This window comes from Oryzias latipes, chromosome 3, assembly GCF_002234675.1.
Source record: "Oryzias latipes chromosome 3, ASM223467v1".
Classification (NCBI taxonomy): Eukaryota; Metazoa; Chordata; class Actinopteri; order Beloniformes; family Adrianichthyidae; genus Oryzias; species Oryzias latipes.
Genome location: NC_019861.2, coordinates 20,021,053 through 20,039,981, shown reverse-complemented (window position 1 = coordinate 20,039,981; position 18,929 = coordinate 20,021,053). Strand labels below are relative to the sequence as shown.

The 18,929-nt window shown below is 41.2% G+C and overlaps 2 protein-coding genes and 1 long non-coding RNA gene across 4 annotated transcripts; 2 read left to right on the top strand and 1 right to left on the bottom strand.

Moving 5' to 3' along the window:
• Positions 1 to 505: 505 nt before the first annotated feature.
• On the bottom strand, positions 506 to 7,664 carry ctr9 (CTR9 homolog, Paf1/RNA polymerase II complex component). Its single transcript, XM_004066999.4, has 23 exons — positions 7,508 to 7,664; positions 6,399 to 6,497; positions 5,921 to 6,160; positions 5,717 to 5,834; positions 5,544 to 5,633; positions 5,121 to 5,377; positions 4,919 to 5,026; positions 4,606 to 4,842; positions 4,266 to 4,484; positions 3,847 to 4,030; positions 3,664 to 3,752; positions 3,400 to 3,585; positions 3,036 to 3,123; positions 2,815 to 2,963; positions 2,606 to 2,722; positions 2,379 to 2,524; positions 2,234 to 2,305; positions 2,016 to 2,151; positions 1,777 to 1,929; positions 1,548 to 1,693; positions 1,376 to 1,472; positions 1,143 to 1,255; positions 506 to 1,071 (listed from the first exon to the last, which is right to left on the bottom strand). The coding sequence occupies exons 1-23, from the start codon at positions 7,550 to 7,552 to the stop codon at positions 726 to 728; spliced, it is 3,435 nt and encodes a 1,144-aa protein (XP_004067047.1). The 5' UTR covers positions 7,553 to 7,664; the 3' UTR covers positions 506 to 725.
• A 6,124-nt stretch (positions 7,665 to 13,788) lies between these two features.
• LOC111946780 (lymphoid-restricted membrane protein-like) lies at positions 13,789 to 15,441 on the top strand. The gene is made up of 6 exons (XM_023951094.1): positions 13,789 to 13,807; positions 13,903 to 14,022; positions 14,223 to 14,400; positions 14,817 to 14,875; positions 14,954 to 15,005; positions 15,082 to 15,441. Exons 1-6 carry the CDS (start codon positions 13,789 to 13,791, stop codon positions 15,242 to 15,244), a joined length of 591 nt encoding a protein of 196 aa, XP_023806862.1. The 3' UTR covers positions 15,245 to 15,441.
• A 766-nt stretch (positions 15,442 to 16,207) lies between these two features.
• Positions 16,208 to 17,169, top strand: LOC111947146. Of its 2 annotated transcripts, XR_002872965.1 has the most exons (5): positions 16,208 to 16,319; positions 16,404 to 16,618; positions 16,694 to 16,750; positions 16,838 to 16,897; positions 17,056 to 17,169. It is a non-coding gene; the product is annotated as an uncharacterized LOC111947146 (long non-coding RNA). The 2 variants fall into 2 exon arrangements; XR_002872964.1 differs by having other exon boundaries at positions 16,404 to 16,750.
• Positions 17,170 to 18,929: the final 1,760 nt, after the last annotated feature.

Genomic DNA, 18,929 nt, shown 5'->3' with positions numbered 1-18,929 from the left:
GGCACCAAAAACACTTTATGGTGGCTTAATTTTAAAAAGTCAGTTTTAGATGCTGTTAAGTATAGAAATTCTGTGCTAATAGCAGAAGGGTTAATCTTCTTTTGGATCATCCAAATGCTCTCTAGCAAGGGGACACACCTGGCACTGCAGGATTTGAGTCCCTGGTGGTGTAGTGTGTTACGGATAGTAGCCTTTGTTACTTTGGTCCCAGCTCTCTGCAGGTCAGTCACTACGTCCCGCCACGTGGATGTGGGATTTTTTCTCACCATTCTTGTGTTCATTTTGACCTCACAGAGTGAGATCTTTCAGGGAGCCTCAGATGGAGGGAGGCTTTCAGTGGTCTTGTATGTCTTCCATTTTCAGAGTGGATTTCTTCACACCAACCTGCTTACCTATGTCAGTGAGAATTACAGGCCTCTTGTCTTTTTAAGTGGGAGAACTTGCACAATTGGTGGCTGACTAAATACTGTCTTGGTTTCTTACACTAAGTAACGTGTCAAATACATAACAAACCAAAAGCTTTTATTTTGACCTGATTAAACAGATCTACAGCACTTTAATTCCTCCGAATTTTCTCCATTTTCTGTTTTTTCATGATCCAAAAACAGTTTCATCAAAAAGAAAATATATATTTCCAGTGGGGAATATGTAACTACCTAAACTTTAACATAAATGCACGTTTGATCTTGATGGGAAATAACAATCCAGATCTTAGTTTTGAGTCTTTAGTCACTGTCTTCGTTGGACCCCTCCTGCTTTGAGTCGTTGTCAGAGTGGCGTGGGGAGCCCTCATTATCTGATCCCGCCTCAGATGCTCCGTCTGAAGCTGCAGCAGGTGAGCCGGCCCTCGACTCATCGTCTGATCCCGACCGGCTCTTCTTGCTCTCATTGTCCGACGCTTCCGAGTCAGACTGCCGCAGCACCCTTCTCTTCACTGGACGGTCACTGCCGGACTCGTCGTCCTCCGAGCCTGCAGACCGCTGAGGGCTTCCTGCCTCGCTGTCGGACATGATGCGTTTCCTGTGGCTACTGCCCTCGTCGTCGGAGCCTGAACCGCTGTCTCTTTGTTGTCTGCGGGAAGAGTGAGCACTTAACATGACGTGGTTCTAACCCCTTATTAAATGCCATCTATGACTCTTTACCTGTCTTCTGCTATCTTCAGTCCATCCTCGTCTGAAGAAGACTCAGAGGAAGAGATGATGGCCTTGGACTTGATCTTTCCCTTAAGAGACGGTGGCATGCGCTCAGGCTGAAGCTGCAATGAGAAACATCACACACCAAAATATAAAAAACTAAAAATCACAAAAGGAACATTCACACAGACATTTAAAGATATTTAAATGAAGGGAAGAACAAGGCAAAGCCAGGAAAAGACCTTTTCCATCTTCTTTCGTCCTCCTTGATGTTTGCGCTGCTTTTTAGGTCGAGGTGCGCCTTCTTCTTCATCGCTATCATCTCCGCCTTTGGGGGGTCTGGAATACAGCAAAGCATTTAAGCCTCTACTATCATCTTCTTGCCAAGCAGTCAGAGACATACAACAGACTTACCTCCTCTTCTTCTTTTTCCTTTCTCCATCTTCATTGTCCTCCTGTTCACTGCCGCTGCCACTTTCCTTCCTCTTCTTCTTCCTCTTCAAGGGCAAATCTTCATCGGAGTCATCGTTTACAAAGTCATCTATGTCTCCTTTCTTGCGCTTAAAGATCAACCAAGAAGAACGGTTTTTAGTGAGGAACTGAGGCTTGCTGTGCTCAGTGTGCAGTCGGCGTAAATACTCACACGTCCGCTGCCACCTCCTCCCTTCTTCTTCTCCTTCGCCACATCTTTTGGAACGTCTGCAAAGCTGAGCAGGTTTTTGGTTTTCTCCACGAACAAAGCTCTCTGTTCAAGGAGCTTCTTCTGCTCCTCTGCCTCTTTGTTTCGCTTTTCCTCCTTGATGTAATTTGAGAAACGTTTATGAGACTTGGATACTTGACTTTGTTCAAAAATCCTATTTGTGTGCACAACATTTGAAGGACCTGTTGTTTTAACAGCTGTTGGCGGAGCAGGTCCCTCTCCTGTTCTTGTTTGGCTCGGAGCTCCTTCTCCTCCTCATCCTGCTTTCTGGCTCTCGCCACGTGATACTGGGCCTGACTCAGCAGATCCGAGCACTGCCTGGATTCCAATAACACATCCAAAGTTATGCCAGGTTAGGACATTTATAAGGAGGGAAAACAATATTGTAATATAGTCATACCTAGCCTCAGACGCAGCGAGGGCGAGATCAAACCTCATCTTGTCTCCAGTCTTGCTGAGATAACTGAAATACCTGTTTGAAGAAGAATAAAGGTAAGAGGAAAAAAATACATCTCCAGCAGGGTGAAAGCAGGAAAATCAAATACCTGTGAGCCAGTTCAAGCTCTTTCACCGCACTGAGTACAGCCTTCAGGTTGCTCTTCTCATCTTTCAGCACCAGAGTGGCCAGTCTCTGAAGGACCAACGCCACATTGAACATCAACACCGTATCACTGGGAGCCACATGGCGGGCCTTGATGAGAACACGTCAGAAAGTTACGCTCATCTTCCTCCGACATCCCAGAGCACAGATGTGAGTTTGCCTCCATGTTACCTTCAGCAGAATCTGCTTGCACTCTTGGAGCTTTCCGCATTTGAACAAGGCTCTAGCCAGGTAAAGCAGAACCTCTGTGTTCTGATACTTGTAAAATTTCTTCAAGCAGTTCTCATACTGAAAAGCAGAGTTTAGATTTAAAAAAAAAGTTGGAACACCCAAACTTTTGAACATTTTTTTCTCCCCACCCACATTTGTGAAGCCCTTACCATTTGCACGGCGCTGATGTATTGCTTCTGCTCTACGTAAATGTGAGCCAGGTTAAGCCAGACATCGCTGATGTCGGCCGTGGCCTCCCTCACCTGAGCAAACACGTCACGAGCCTCCCGGAAATAACCCTTATGGGCAAGGACGGCACCTGAACCAGCAGTTTCATGTTTAAGAGGAGTTTAAAAGAAGAGAACAATAAGGAAATAAAGCCTTAACATACCAATTCCGTTAGCAGCATGAAGATTCTTCGCATCATTTCGTAGGACTTGCTTGTATATTGCCAGGGCTCGATCCTGATGTCTTTTTTCCTGCTCAGACACAAGTGAGACTAATTTGAGGCTTTGTTCTCCACTGAAACACAGAGAAAACTATTGACTTCCACTCTTATTACTGCTGAGAAGTTGTGCTCTATTTGAAACAAACTGTTCCAACTTTGTATAACCTAAAACAAAAAAAAAACCTTATTTGTGTTTTCAATAACATTAATTAGTAAGAGCCTTTTGTAACCACTTTCACTCGTTTGTAAATGTAGTGAAACTTTTTTCCTGTTTCACGGTGGGCTGGCTGACTGACGGCGGCTGCACCTTTTCCCGGTCCCTCGTCGGCTGGTGCAGGGTCTGAAGCCACACGTTTCCCAGAGCAAGCATGGAGTAGGTGTCGTTCTGGGTGGACGGCTGCTTCAGAATCCTCTCAAACTTTTTTTGGCCCGGCCCCCACTCTTGTTTTGCCAAGTGAAGATTCCCGATTAAGGACCAGGCATCCGGGTGATCCTGCATTACAGAACAAACAAAAAGATGTGGTTTATACTCGATATTTCTCGTCAATGCTCTAACGCTTAATGTTCGTACCTGATTGATCTGCAGGGCTTCTTTGAACCAATCAGAGGCCTCGTAGAAGTTCCCTTTGTCACGAGCCATTGCTCCAAGACGCAAATAACCTGAAATTTGACAGGTTAATTTTTAAGAAAAGGGTTAATTATAGAAGAAAGGAAAGAAATTTCCATTTCTTAATACTTTAAGTTTGGTGCTTACAGTCCACATAATTGGGATGCTCCCGGAGGATGTTTTTGTAGAGTTTCTCAGCTTCGTGGAATTCACACATCGCCTCATACAAACGGGCCAGATTGTAGGAAGTGGTCACAGAAATGGCATTGTAATAATGCTCATCATGCTCCCCTTCAGCTTTGGCTCTCTCCAAGGATGCAAGGAAGTATTTCTATAAAGAACAAGAAACAACCAGCACTGAGATAGCACCACAAACTCTGCTTAACCCCACATTGATTAATTAATTTTGTACTCTTTCTGTGCTCCAGGCTGCAGAATCAACAAGATGGTCTTGAAAAATGTTTTCGCGATATTTTTCACATTTAAATACACATACTTTAAATAATGAATAAAAAAAGTATCACTTGAAAAGTGCCAATAACAAGCAAAAGTTGCTTTTCTCTTACCTTGGCTTCTCCCAGGTTCCCCAGTCTAAAGTGCAGAGCGCCCAGGTTGTTGAGAATTTCGGGGGGAACGTCGGCCTGCACCGTCTCCTGCAGGATGCGAGTGGCTGTGCCGTAAGCAGACAGAGCGCCCTGGATGTCAGTCTGCTCCAAGATCTGGGCGAGCTCAATCCACGCCTCCACATCATCTGGGTACTGCTCTGTTACCTTTTTGAGGTGACCCTGAACAACCAAAAAGGCATCCGTCTAACATTTGAAAGTTTAAAACTAAAAAATAACGTGAACGTTTTTTAAGAGGGAATTTTCCCTGCCATGGGACAAAATGAATCCATAACAAACCCACTTTTGCAATATCCCTCTTGTCTTGATCATCAGACGTTGCATAGAGGGACCCCAGGATTTTCATGGTTTCGTAGTTGTTCGGATAGGCCTTCAGAACTTTCTCAAAGCACTGTGCTGCGTTTTCTTTGTCTCGTCGATAAACGTACATCTGACCCAGACCAAAGAAGGGCAACACAAAGGTAGTTGAAGCAAACTGAGTGGCCTGGTAGTAATACTGGAAGGCCTGGTCGTAGTCCTCCTAAAGATGAGACAAACCAAACATGATATATACTGAATTTAATGAAACCTAAATAGGTTTAAAAAGAGTTACTTACCTGGACGTGAAAGGAGCGGGCTAGCTGATAACAGCTCTCAGCCTGCATGGCCTCGACTTCCGTGTTGTGAAAAGCGTGAAGTGCCAGATGCTGCACTTTTCTGTAATCCTAGCAGTAAACATACAAGCACAAATTATGAAAATGCAGCCAAAGTCAGACATTCTTATTATTACTGAACAGCTAAGGGAAACCAAGGGGTTACCTTTTTGAAGAAGAAGTGGTTGGCGAGGTGGTTAAGCACCATAGGGTTGCTGGGGTCGATGGTGTAGGCCCGTGACAGGAGCTGGACTCCGTTCTTTATGGAGTCTGCCTCTTTGTTGTTGAGCTCCAAAACCGCCAAACCAACGAGCGCTCCCACACACTTTGAATTCAGCTCCAGGGCGCGACTGAACGCCAAACGAGCTTTCTCCAGTTTGTTGAGCTTGACAAAGCAATGGCCCATCCCCAGCCTTACCTCAGCTACACATGGATTAAAAAAAAAAGAAAAAAGACAATCAGACATGACACAAATTAACTAAAATGTTATTAGGTTTTGTCTTAAACCAAAATACCAAAAATTTGAACCAAATAACAGAATGGAAACATTTTCAGCAGCAGCACTTCTATAGTGTGCAACACATTTTACCTGGGCAGCCAGGATTTGTGCGTAAAGCCTTTTTGTAGTATGCCAGTGCTCCTCTGTAGTCCTTTTTATTGAATGAGATGCAGGCCTTTCCTATTGAAAAACAAAGGCAATTATTATTTTAAACTGATCGCGGCGGCAAGAGCTGAGAAAGTTTTCTCCGAAACTCATCGTACCGAGCAAAGCGGGGATGTTGTTTGTAGACTGGTTAAGGACAAAGTGGAACTGAGCATCAGCCTGGTCCATCTTGTCTCCTTCCAGCAGGCAGAAACAAGCTCTTCCCAACAAATGGTTCTAAACGAGTCAACAATACGGTGCGTTTTCAATAAAGCCAAAGCAGCTTTATTTCACTACTGCCTGCTACGAAACATCTGCCGTACCTGGTCGTACATGATGATTTTGTCCGCCATGGTATAGAGCAGAGTGGCCTGGGTGATGAGCTCTTTTTTGGCATCTTTGTTTTTCTCTTTACGTGCTTGCTGAACATAATAAGCAGCCAGGGTGTCTAAGCAGGTCATCTGGTCCTTTTCATGGTCTCTGTAGTCGAGGTTTCCATCAATACGTGCGGCTTCTAGAAGCTTCACAAAATCTTCTGTCTTGCCCTGTTTGTAATACTCCAACTGAGGAGAAAAGCATCGATTCAGAGGGTATAAAGGGGACTTCATGATATTTATCAGATAATATGTTCTCTTTACAAAAACTTAGTTTGCAGTGATTACAATGACATTTTTAGGAAGTCATTTATTTTATGATCTGTTGATCTAATATCTCAAGAGAGTACTATCGGGAAATTCTAGTTGAATTTACAAGAAAAACAAAAGTAATTTCAATCAATGTTTTATTATTTGAAATACTCACTGCCAAAGCAATCCAGATGTGCAGCTGTGTATGTTCCTGCTTCAAGATGCTGATGACCTCGTCTCCCTCAGGAAGCTGGTCAAAGTCGAGCTCAATGACCTGCAGGGCACAACAAAGTTTATTTCTTCAGGACAGACGAAAATCTGACTTAATCTTTATTTAGAGTATGAGTGGCAGTAAATAAATATCAGCAGTTATAATGCGACTTAGATCATGTTTGAAGTTGCAAGTCTGTTCGTTTAATACCAGAAATAACTCATCTGTAATCACCAAATCTGAATGCACTTCAGAACTCTGATAATCGTGTGGTTTACAGGCCTCAGTTCATAAGAATTACTTTTCAAAGTTCACGTGACCACAGACTGAAGCTTAAAAATCGAAAATATTTCATCAAGGCTCTAAAGAAAAATTAGAAGTTGCAATGATTCCTTTCCCAAAGAAGCCTCTGACTAAGAACACTAAGTTCCTTTTTTTATGTGAGTGTGTTAGAATTCAAGGATTCTTTATTGCCATTTTCAGTGAACAGGGCAGTTTCACAGAATTGGAATTTGCTGCAGTGCTAATGTGCAACATAAAACACTTAAGAATAGAAAAAATGAACAACAGTAAGCAAAATTTAAAATGACACAATGGTCAGAACAATAAACAGAATAAGTAGTGCAAACAGAGTTCAAGAAGGTATTCCATGTTTATTTGTTTACTTCTGGTTTTATAAAATTAGCCATATAGCCTACAGCGTCAAAGTCGTGATTTAAATGACATTCTTTAGATCTCAATATAACTGTTGATGTATGTAATGCAGAAACTATGTAGTCCAATTTCTGTAAACGTTAGCTTCTGTTTCCCAAACAGGGGGGGAATACGTTAAATTAAGATAGTTCCCTTTCCCACACAACTGTTTTACATGTTGCCTATATTTAGTTTTAATTGCATTTTACTGGGTAAACATTTAAACCAACCAAAGCGTCACAACTGTTTACATTACTCTTATCTGTAAGACGAAATGTCACAATTAGCGCTTGCTAGCTGCTGTTAGCATAAGAAACTAGCATCGCAGCGAGGTTCGCTTCCAAACATCAATCAAAACAATTTGCAACTATGACTTTCACCTCATCCGTGTCCCTCAATGGGATCTCTATTGAGCCTCGAGACATCTTGGCTTTGAAGGGTAGATCCTTCTCAAGATAGATTTTTAAAAAAGACTACAAAAATCTAGCCCGTTGTCTGCTGCTTGCTATTTGGTGCCCCAGCAAGCAACAGACTGTGTAACTGAAAATTCAATCCGGCTGGAATAACAGACTTCTTCTTCTGCAATACCGCCACCTGCTGTGTTGGAGTAAGGGTCGGAGTGGGGGACTAACTAAAAAAAAAAATATATATATATATATATATATATATATATATATATATATATATATATATATATATATATATATATATATATATATATATATATATATATATATATATATATATATATATATATATATAATCTAGCCGCAGGGGTTGCAAGCCAGTTGCCTCTGTGCCGGTCCCAAGCCCGGATAAATAGAGAGGGTTGCGTCAGGAAGGGCATCCGGCGTAAAAATTGCCAAAATAACCATGCGAATCATCCACAACACTTTACACATACCGGATCGGTCGAGGCCCGGGTTAACAACGACCGCCACCGATGCTGTTAACCTACAGGGTGTCGGTGGAAATTTGACTACTGTTGGTCGAAGAAAGAGGGGAGGCAGAAGGGTCCGTGGCCAGAGAGAGAAGGGAAAAGGCAGGAACATAGGTTTGAGAATAGGGACTCTTAACGTTGGCACAATGACAGGGAAAGGCAGAGAGCTGGCAGACATGATGGAGAGAAGGAAGCTAGATGTACTGTGTGTGCAGGAGACAAGGTGGAAGGGCAGCAAGGCACGTAGTATTGGAGGAGGATACAAACTGTTCTATCATGGTGTTGATAGGAAGAGAAACGGGGTAGGAGTGATTCTGAAGGGGGAGTTTGTAAACAGTGTTCTAGAGGTGAAAAGAGTCTCAGACAGGATGATGAGCCTAAAGTTAGAAATTGAAGGGGTGATGGTGAATGTAGTCAGTGGGTATGCGCCACAGGTTGGCTGTGAGTTAGAAGTGAAGGAGAGATTCTGGAGTGAGTTGGATGAGGTCATAGAGAGTATCCCCAGAGGAGAGAGAGTTGTTATTGGAGCAGACTTTAATGGACATGTTGGTGAGGGCAACAGAGGTGATGAGGAGGTGATGGGCAGGTTTGGTGTGAAGGAAAGGAATCTGGAGGGACAGATGGTGGTGGACTTTGCGAAGAGGATGGAAATGGCTGTAGTCAACACTTACTTCCAGAAGAGAGAGGAACATAGAGTGACATACAGAAGTGGAGGTAGGAGTACTCAGGTGGACTACATCCTATGTAGACGAGGTCATTTGAGAGAGGTTATTGACTGCAAAGTGGTGGTAGGAGAGAGTGTAGCCAGACAGCACCGCATGGTGGTGTGTAAGATGACTCTGGAGGTCAGGAAGAAGAAGAGAGGGAAAACAGAAAAGAAGACCAAGTGGTGGAAGCTACAGAATGAAGAAACTTGTGAGGAATTTAGGCAGAAGTTGAGACAGGTCCTGGGTGGTCAGGATGAGCTTCCAGATGACTGGGAAACTACAGCAGAAATTATCAGGGAAACAGGTAGGAAGGTGCTAGGTGTGTCATCTGGAAAGAGGAAAGACGGTAAAGAGACTTGGTGGTGGAATGAGGAAGTACAGGAATGCGTCCAGAGGAAGAGGTTGGCTAAAAGGAAGTGGGATGTAGAAAGGACTGAGGAAGGTAGACAGGAGTACAAGGAAGCGCAGCGTAGAGTGAAGAGAGAGGTGGCAAAGGCCAAACAGAAAGCTTACGATGAGCTATATGACAGGTTAGACACAAAGGAAGGAGAAAAGGACTTGTACAGGCTAGCCAGACAGAGAGACAGAGATGGGAAGGACGTGCAACAGATAAGGGTGATTAAGGACAGAGATGGAAAGGTGCTAACAACCCAGGAGAGTGTACAGAAAAGATGGAAGGAGTATTTTGAGGAGCTGATGAACGAGGAAAATGACAGGGAAAGAAGGGAGGAAGATGTGGTTGTTGTGGAGCAGGAAGTAGCAGAGATTGGAAAGGATGAGGTTAGGAAGGCTCTGAAAAGGATGAAGAGCGGAAAGGCCGTTGGTCCTGATGACGTACCTGTGGAGGTATGGAAGTGCTTAGGAGAGACAGCAGTGGAATTTCTAACGAGGTTGTTCAATAGGATTTTAGAGAGTGAGAAGATGCCTGAGGAATGGAGGAGAAGCGTTCTGGTCCCGATCTTTAAGAACAAGGGTGACACGCAGAACTGCAGCAACTATAGAGGAATAAAGTTGATGAGCCACACAATGAAGCTGTGGGAAAGAGTAGTGGAAGCCAGGCTTAGGAAGAAGGTGGAGATTTGTGAGCAGCAGTATGGTTTCATGCCCCGTAAGAGCACCACTGATGCCATTTTTGCTTTGAGAATGTTGATGGAAAAGTACAGAGAAGGTCAGAAGGAGCTGCATTGTGTGTTCGTAGATTTAGAGAAGGCGTATGACAGGGTGCCGAGGGAGGAGCTGTGGTACTGTATGAGGTCGTCTGGAGTGGCAGAGAAGTATGTCAGAGTAGTTCAGGACATGTATGAGAGAAGTATGACGGTGGTGAGATGTGCTGTAGGTCAGACAGAGGAGTTCAAGGTGGAGGTGGGACTACACCAAGGATCAGCTTTGAGTCCTTTTTTGTTTGCTATGCTGATGGACAGGCTGACAGACGAGGTAAGACAGGAATCTCCCTGGACAATGATGTTTGCGGATGACATTGTAATTTGCAGTGAGAGTAGAGAGCAGGTGGAGGAACAGCTAGAGAGGTGGAGGTTTGCTCTGGAAAGAAGAGGTATGAAGGTCAGTCGTAGTAAGACAGAATACATGTGTCTGAACGAGAGGGATCAAGGTAGAAGCGTTAGGTTACAGGGGGCTGAGGTGAAGAAGGTGCAGGAGTTTAAGTACTTGGGGTCAACAGTTCAGTGTGATGGGGAGTGTGGAAAAGAGGTGAAGAGGCGAGTGCAGGCAGGTTGGAGCGGGTGGAGGAAAGTGTCAGGAGTGTTGTGTGACAGAAGAGTGCCAGCAAGACTCAAAGGAAAGGTGTACAAGACAGTGGTGAGACCAGCTCTGCTCTATGGGTTAGAGACGGTAGCAGTGAGACCGAGACAAGAGGCTGAGATGGAGGTAGCGGAGATGAAGATGTTGAGGTTCTCCTTAGGAGTGACCAGGTTAGACAGGATAAGGAACGAGTACATCAGAGGGACGGCTCATGTTGCCTGTGTTAGGGACAAAGTCAGAGAAGCCAGACTGAGATGGTTTGGACATGTTCAGAGGAGGGATAGTGGATATATTGGTAGAAGGATGTTGGAGATGGAGCTGCCTGGCAGGAGGGCGAGAGGACGGCCAAAGAGGAGATACATGGATGTCTTAACAGAGGACATGAAGTTGGCTAATGTTAGGGTAGAAGATGTCCATGATAGAGTGAGGTGGAAAAGGATGATTCGCTGTGGCGACCCCTGATGGGAAAAGCCGAAAGAGAAAGAAGAAGAAGATATATATATATATATATATATATATATATATATATATATATATATATATATATATATATATATATATATATATATATATATATATATATATATATATATATATATCCTTCTCAGCAGTCCAGTTCTCCTCAAAAAACCAATAACTTTATTAAAAATAGCTTTGTCCCCTCCCAAAAGCCTCCTTAAACTCAACCCCTCTCTCTCTAGCAACCACACTCCATCCTCCAGCTGCTGTCTTTCTTCCCCAAACAATTCACAATGACACAAAATGTGCTCCACTGATTCTTCAATTCCCTGAAATCTCACAGACCAGTGGGATGTTTCCCCAGTAAATGTAGTATATTATTTAAAGCCACGTGTCCCATCATCAATAACAGTGCAATATATCATAATTAGTTCTCTGATGTTTGATCTAAGCTTCATACATTTCCCTACCATGTCTTGTTTACTGAATAGATGTTGTCCTTTCCCCTCCCATTCCCGTTGTTTCCGCCAGTCTTCCGTACACCTCCTAATAATTGTCCTAACTTCTGTTCTTTCAAACGGAAAATCTATCTCCACACCCCGTTTCAACGCCCGCTTTGCCAGAAATTCAGCTATTTCATTTCCCTGGACCCCCATATGTGCTGGTACCCACATAAATCTGATACTGGACTTTAATTCTCCAATTTGAACAGACTCTCATAAATCTCATACATTAGATTTTACCTGCTAAAGCAGGGGTCGGGAACCTTTTTGGCCAGGAGAGCCATAAACGCCACATATTTTTAAATGTAATTTCGAAAGAGCCATACAATAATGTAGTGTCCCTTTCCCACACTAAGGCACGGAGACTTAACCTCTTTTAGGGTTCTTTATTCTGGTTACTGTAGACCACAACAAACGCCGTACAATCAATTCAGCAACTCCTGAATCTCTCTCGCCGAGACGAGAGCGCTTCTCCCAACTTTATATTCCCCCGTCCTGCTCCAGCCCTCCCATTTCCTTATTCGGCCCATGGCTGAACCCCATTGGTCCAAACTCCCTAACAACAGGCTGAGCGACAGAACTGAGGGCCAATCAGATCTCTGCTTGAACGATGCGTTCCATGAACTCCAGAACTTTTAACGCGGCCCAACAGCCAAGTTAAACTCAGTCCGCGACAATATGTTTAAAACTAAATATACAAGTGAATGTGTGCATTTGATGTAATTTCAACATTTTTAAAGTCCAATAAGTCTGTGGATTCTTGCAATAGGCATAGCCATAGGTTCCCGACCCCTGTGCTAAAGGAAGAAAAAGATTTTAAAGACATAACTGCTGATAATGAATCTGAGTAAGTTACTCCATCAGCAACTCTATTCTATTTTAACCAATGTAAACTCAATGGTATTGCTAACATTTCAACTGCAAAAACTAACAGATCCTTTGACGTCTTTATTCCAAAATACGTTCCTAATCTAGGTATAAAGAAAAAAAGCTAAATGAAAACAAATTTAAAAAGCAAATAAAGATATATAATGTGCTCAATACAAGAAATTGCTGGAAACTGCACAGTTTCCTGTAAATTATCTAGAGTGCCCCCAGATGTGTCTTCCAGATTCCAGATTCCAGTTGGCTCGTCTGTGCTCCTGTACCTGACCGTGTACCTCGTCCCTGCTCCTGATCGTACACTTGGCTTTGGGTCCTGCCTCTCACTCCCCCAACCGTCCCCCAACTCTATCTGGATGAAGCCCATCTGCTGGACTATTTAAACATGTAGTTGTAGAGTTAGATAAGGTAATTCTTCTCTAAGAGTTCTGGTACATTGCCTGTCTGTGGACATCCCTGAGGTTTCTCCTTTTTTTTATCCACGATTCTTTTATTAGTAGCTTTTCCTTACTGCAAAGGAGAGTCTAAGGGCAAGGATGCCCAGTTTAGTTTAGTCTGTTTAGTAAGTTTAGTTTAGAATTTTCCTATTGAATTCTATGGTTGTTCCTTATGACTTTATGTTTACTTTATTACCAGTATGAAGCCCATTGAGACGACTATTATTGTAATATTGGGCTATATAAATAAAATTGAATTGGATTGAATTGTAGGCTACAATGCAATCAAATGACTAACCTTACAGCAGATTAATGGTTTGTTCAGTAAATCATGTCTTCATTTTCTACATACTGAAGGGATTACATTTGGCTTCCTTTTAATTGAACTGAATAAACTGAACTGCATGTGATGTGCTTGACAGCATCTGAAGTGTTTTGAAAGGAGGGAGAAGGAGCCAGGAGGCTGGCAGAACTGGGCAGGAGGATGTCAGCTGGTTTTGATGTGAAGCAGTAGCAACATACACACACATGTTCCTAATCACATGTAGCATCTTAGTAAATGCCCATCTTTGAAGAACCATATCAACTAAACGGTAGGTATTGAAATTTCTTTATTTCCTAAGTTGTATCTTTTTTTTCTATTTTTCTTCTGAGTGAAGCTTATATACTAAGTTGTGTTTCACACACAAATCAAATTTGACGTTTCTTATATTTGAAATTATAAAATAGAAATGTAATTTAAGCTTCACTGAGGCTATGCTTCTACAAGGTTAACAGCCAAACTACAATTCGTTCCCAAATCAAATATTGACAGTTGTCTGTTCTGATTGTGCATCTTCATATATTTGCTAATAAAATTATCTGACCAATTTTATTGCTAAACCTTTGTTCACATGATTGAATATCTTGTCATTTAGGAATTTGACAGTTAACCAGAAGATTTTTTACAGGGAGCTTTAGAGGATACAAAACAGAATGTCGGGTGGCCGTGATGGTAAGATACGGTGGCCTGTAAGAACTGTGTGACTCTCACCTCTCTTCATCTAGACAAGATTGTGAACTAATGTTTGTCTGTGTCATGATTTAAAGTCTGGGAGTCTTCAGGCTGTATGGCAGAGGATGTGCTTGAGGACAATAAAGACACAAATGGATTCTCTGAGCATGAACTCCTTGACATCATGTATGACACCTGTAAAACCAACAACTCAGGTGCCTGGCCCTATGTTCAGCTTACCGGTAGTTTTTTCTTAGAGATGTTCTCCATTTTCTTTAGCAGTTTCTGCAACACTTTGTCTTTTTTATGCACTTCAAAAAGTGCTAACGTATTTTGTTATTTATATATCTAGAAATTATATGTATTTAGTCTGATGTATGTTAAATGACTTGATTATTTTCATCACTTCTTCAAGAAGTGTTGGCCTCTGCCATCATACAACACCTGCAGAGCCTGATAGCAGAGAGTGCAGAGCAGGAAAAACTTTCTGCCCTCCGAGTCCTGCTTGACCCGGACCACCAGGACCCAAAGGTGAGCAGAGAGACGTTTCACTCCACCATGACGGAATGGATTGCACAGTGCAGTCACAACAGGTAAAACACAGGATATGTTTTATGATTACATATGTTGTATCATCTAAATATTTTGTTGGATTTAACCAAGTGTGTCTTATCTCAGTGTGTGATTATATAAATATGCTTTTCCCACTCCCTTTCAGACAAATAAACTTAATAGCTCTGTCTGACAGCAAATCAATATGGATTCTATTGATTTGTACAAAGACTTTTGTCATTTCAGTTGTGTTAACATTTGTTACTTTTATATGTGTGCATTCAAATTTAAGTAAGAAAATATATTTTTTCTGACTATTCAAATGCATTGAAACCCACAGTAACTGATGGTAATCTACATTTGCACTTAAATTAATTTTTTTTTGTGATTTTTTGTGTCATTATTTCAACAATGTGTGTTATCAACGAGAGTAATTGCAGACTTTCATTTCCTTCAGCTTCGATATAGGAGCCAGTAGTCGGTCTTGGCCTGACTCATCTAAAATGCCTGTGATTAGTAAGCCAACTTTATTTGGTTCAGACAAATGTTTTCATCACAAATTAGAATATATAACTACATCTGGTGTCCTCTTAGGGCTGGATTCATCATTAACTAAAAGCAAAGCACATTCAGTGGAGTGTTTCCGGTTGGTTGGTTTTCTTGTTTTCCACCTATAATGAGTGCATTGTCTTCATCAGAGTTAACAGTTTCTTTGCTGTCAGTGATGAACAGGACCTGTGCAGCGCTGTGGCTGAACTGAAGCAAGCTCACCAGCAGATGAACAAGCAGAAGAGCAGCCTGTTGATGATGGTGACTCAGTGCGAAGACGAGAACCTGCAGCTCAGTGAGGAAGTCACTGAGCTGCAGGCACAATTGGACAGGTGAAAGACTATTCACCAGATTTCTAATGTTAAACTTTCCCTTTAAAACTTCAAAGTAATAGGATCCAGTTTTAGAGAAACAAATACATTTAAAGGACCTGTCAAGAAGTTATATCTGAGATGCCACAAGGAGCACTTTGTGAAATTGCGGGCTGCCGTGGTGCAGCGGTAGGGCGGTAAGATGATCGTAAGATTGCAGGTTCTATTCCCGCCTTGCACGGCCATGTGTCGAAGTGTCCTTGGGCAAGACACTGAACCCCCCCCAAAAAAAAAAAAAAAAAAAGACACTGAACCCCACCTTGCCTCTGGTGGTAGGTTGGCGCCAGCGTTCGGCAACGGAGCCGCCACCAGTCCGTGAATGTGTGTGTGACTGGGTGAATGGGTCTGTGACTGTAAAACGCTTAAGGCCTTGTAGGTAGAAAAGGACTATATAATTTTACGCCATTTACCATTTTACCAAAATGAGCCAGGTGATTTAAACTTTTTAAAATAAAAACTGTTGTGCTGAAAAAAACAACACAGCATAAAAATGTTTATGTTTGTTTCCTGTTTCTTCTGCTGAAGCAAAGACATTTTGCAATGTGCACCGTTTTTGGTGAAAAGTGGTCTTCTTAAAGAAGCAGGAGAAAAGGCAAGGAGTGCAACAAAAGTCTCAGGAAGGAGGGAAGCAAATTAAAAAAAGTAGAGACAAAGAAGAAAACGAATGGTTATTCTTATCACAATCCCCATAAATGCTGCTTTGGCTCTGTGTGTAATCCTATCTTCACTAATGTAAGTGCATTCAGGGAAAAACTTGATATTGTAGCTGCAGAATAAAAAAAATGCATAAAACGGATCAAGGGAAACTCTGGATTTATGAGTTTACAATTTTTAAACACAGACTAATCCTCCTGTTTTTAAATACAGGTAATTGCATACATTGTTGTGCCTACATGAAGATGTTTCTGTGTGTGTTGAATAGCGCTCAGCGGTCAACGCAGGCAGTGAGATATCTCACAGACGAACTGGAGGAGACCCAGCAGATTTTAAGAGAGACCCAGGAGAGAGCTGGCCAAACCCAGCGCAGCTTCTCCAAACTGGTACATCAAAGACACGCCTCAGACATTATCTTTAAAACAGGATTTTATTTTTCACACGGATCTTTTTTCTGGTTTGGGTTTTAGAGCAACGATGTTAAATCTCTTAAAGTTCACGTTAAAAGGCTTGAAGACAAGGTAGTCTCCAACCTTCTTCTCTTTGAAAAAGTAAAGATGGTGCCCTTTGTTTAAATAGTAAGATTTTTTCTTTTTATCATCGACAGAATGAAAAGCTCATTTCTGAAAAGACAAGAGCTGAGGATGACCTGAACAAACTGAAGAAGGTCAACTCAGAGCTGAGGGTTCGTGTGAAACTTTGGTCTGTACGTCTCAGAAATACAGCTCTGATTTCTGGGTTGAACACTTTCTTTTTGCAGAACAAACTCGAAGAAACTTTCTTCATGCTGATGCTGAAGGGCAGAGAGATAACAAAGGTCAGTTTGGGAGCAATTGTGGGAAAAATGTCTTCGTAAGATGTAGATGCATTTTCTTTGACTTTGCTTTGAAACGATTCTATTCAGAAGGACATAATCATGGACAAGATGAAGAACTCTCACGTGGAGAACCACAAAATGATCAAGGTATGTTTGAAAAGAAAGAGACCAAAAAAAATGAGCAAAAGGCCTCTTGTTTAATTATGAATTACCTTAGTTACAATTTTGTTACTTTTTTTATCTTAAAGTAAAACAACCAAACAAAAGTTGTATTTTAAAAACGGAGGCTGTGTGTTGGGTTGCAGAGTCTACAGGCTGAGCTGAGGAGGTTACTGGATCACTCACAACAACTTCTTCTGAGGTATTTTAGGCAATAGAAGTCCCATCTCATCATTTTGATTTGTCCAAGTTGTCGTCCGTTCAGTGTCAAGTCATAGTGGTGAGTTAATGGAACAAATTATGTATTTAATTACATTTCATTTTAACAAAAAACAAATATTTGTATAAATTAATTGATGGTTATTTTTTTCTTTTTAAATTAGATTCAAGATTTGCAGAAATTTTGTCCCCTTAAAAGAAATCTACGTGTATGTCAACCCTCGTGTTGTCTTGTGGGTAAAAAGTCACCCACTTCCATTTTTAGTTGTAGAGAAAATACTTTAAATGTTTCCAACTTGAAACTTTGTGGCTTTTTCTAAAGTGACTCTGTCATTAGAAAAACTGATGCTTTGTTTTTGTTTTTGTTTATGTTTATGGACACCACTGAGGTAGAAAGATTGTCTTTTGAGTCATTTTTGAATTATAAAAGCAGTTAAGCACCAGAAATAGTTCAAAGGCCACACAAACTCCCTTCACAGATACACATACATACATACACACGAGAAGTTTCAGATTGTTGACAGTTTTTTTTGTGCCATTTCTATCTAATTATTCCAGAAATAACAGCCTTACATTGATATAATAGTCATAATAAACCTTTAGTGTGTAAAAGAAAAAAGCTATGAGAGTTGGCTTGTGTTAAAAAAAGTGAAATCATTTTTGACTGGTGATTGTCTTTTTGTATTGTGGAACAAAAACATTTTTTTTATTAAGTCAAATATTGTAATGGTTTTCAGCAGTCATCTGCTTACTTTCTGCACACACTTCTTCCTTGTCAGAGTTGCATGTGTACACTAGAGCTAAAGTTTGCTTTCTTTCAAAAGGTACAGGTTTGTCATGTCTGTCCCTGGTAGTAATGTTCATTTCTTTTTAGCTGTAAGAATTTACAGATGACTTTTTTTTTACTGTCATTCACAAGTAACCACTTATCCTATAATAACTTTTTCAGAGTTGTGATGCATTACATATGTCTTGTATTTCTTTTAAGTTGCTTTGAACACAACAGCTGTTGAAGTTGAACATAATTTAAATATAAACTCTAAGAATACAGCCAAACGCTTATTTTTTCTTTCTTTAAAATGGCTCCACAAACACATTTTTGATTTGGTTCAGACATTTTTATAAAATTTTGGCCAATAAGTTAGCTGTATAACAACAGTTACTAAACATGTATAAGTAAATTATTTAAAAACTATAACAAACGGAAATGTCACACACTACTTTGTTACAGCAAAAGGGACATGTTGCTGTAAAACATTGCTTTGAGTTGCTTTCAAAGCTGCTCCTGGGGCTCACGCTCCCTCTTGCAGCTTATTTGTCTTTGGTTTTCCCTAAAAAAACCTACATGAAGAGAGCATGCAAACCTAACACAGAAAGAGCCAAGCTGGGATTTTAACCAGCTGCTTATCACTCTAACATGTGAGGGTTCATCTGTGCAGCTCTGCAGAGGTTTCAGCGACTAAGTGAACATCAAAATATAATCTAAACATCTTTTTGGCAACACATGTGGATTGTTGTGCTTTAAACTTGAAAAAGCAAAACATAACTCAGAACTTTTATCCAAAAATCTGCAATCATTTATCCTTCAGTGATGGTTCATATCTTCTAAGCCAATTCATCACATATTTCAGAGGTAAGAAGTTTCTCCCACACATAACCAGGGTCATAAAAAGTGTCTGTAACAATTGAACGCAGTCATCGTAAGTAAATCATACAGAGATGAGGGGAACATATATTCTTCATACTACTGTCTTAGTTGTTTTGTTAGGAGTCTAATTGGCAGTTGATTGGGTTATTAGTT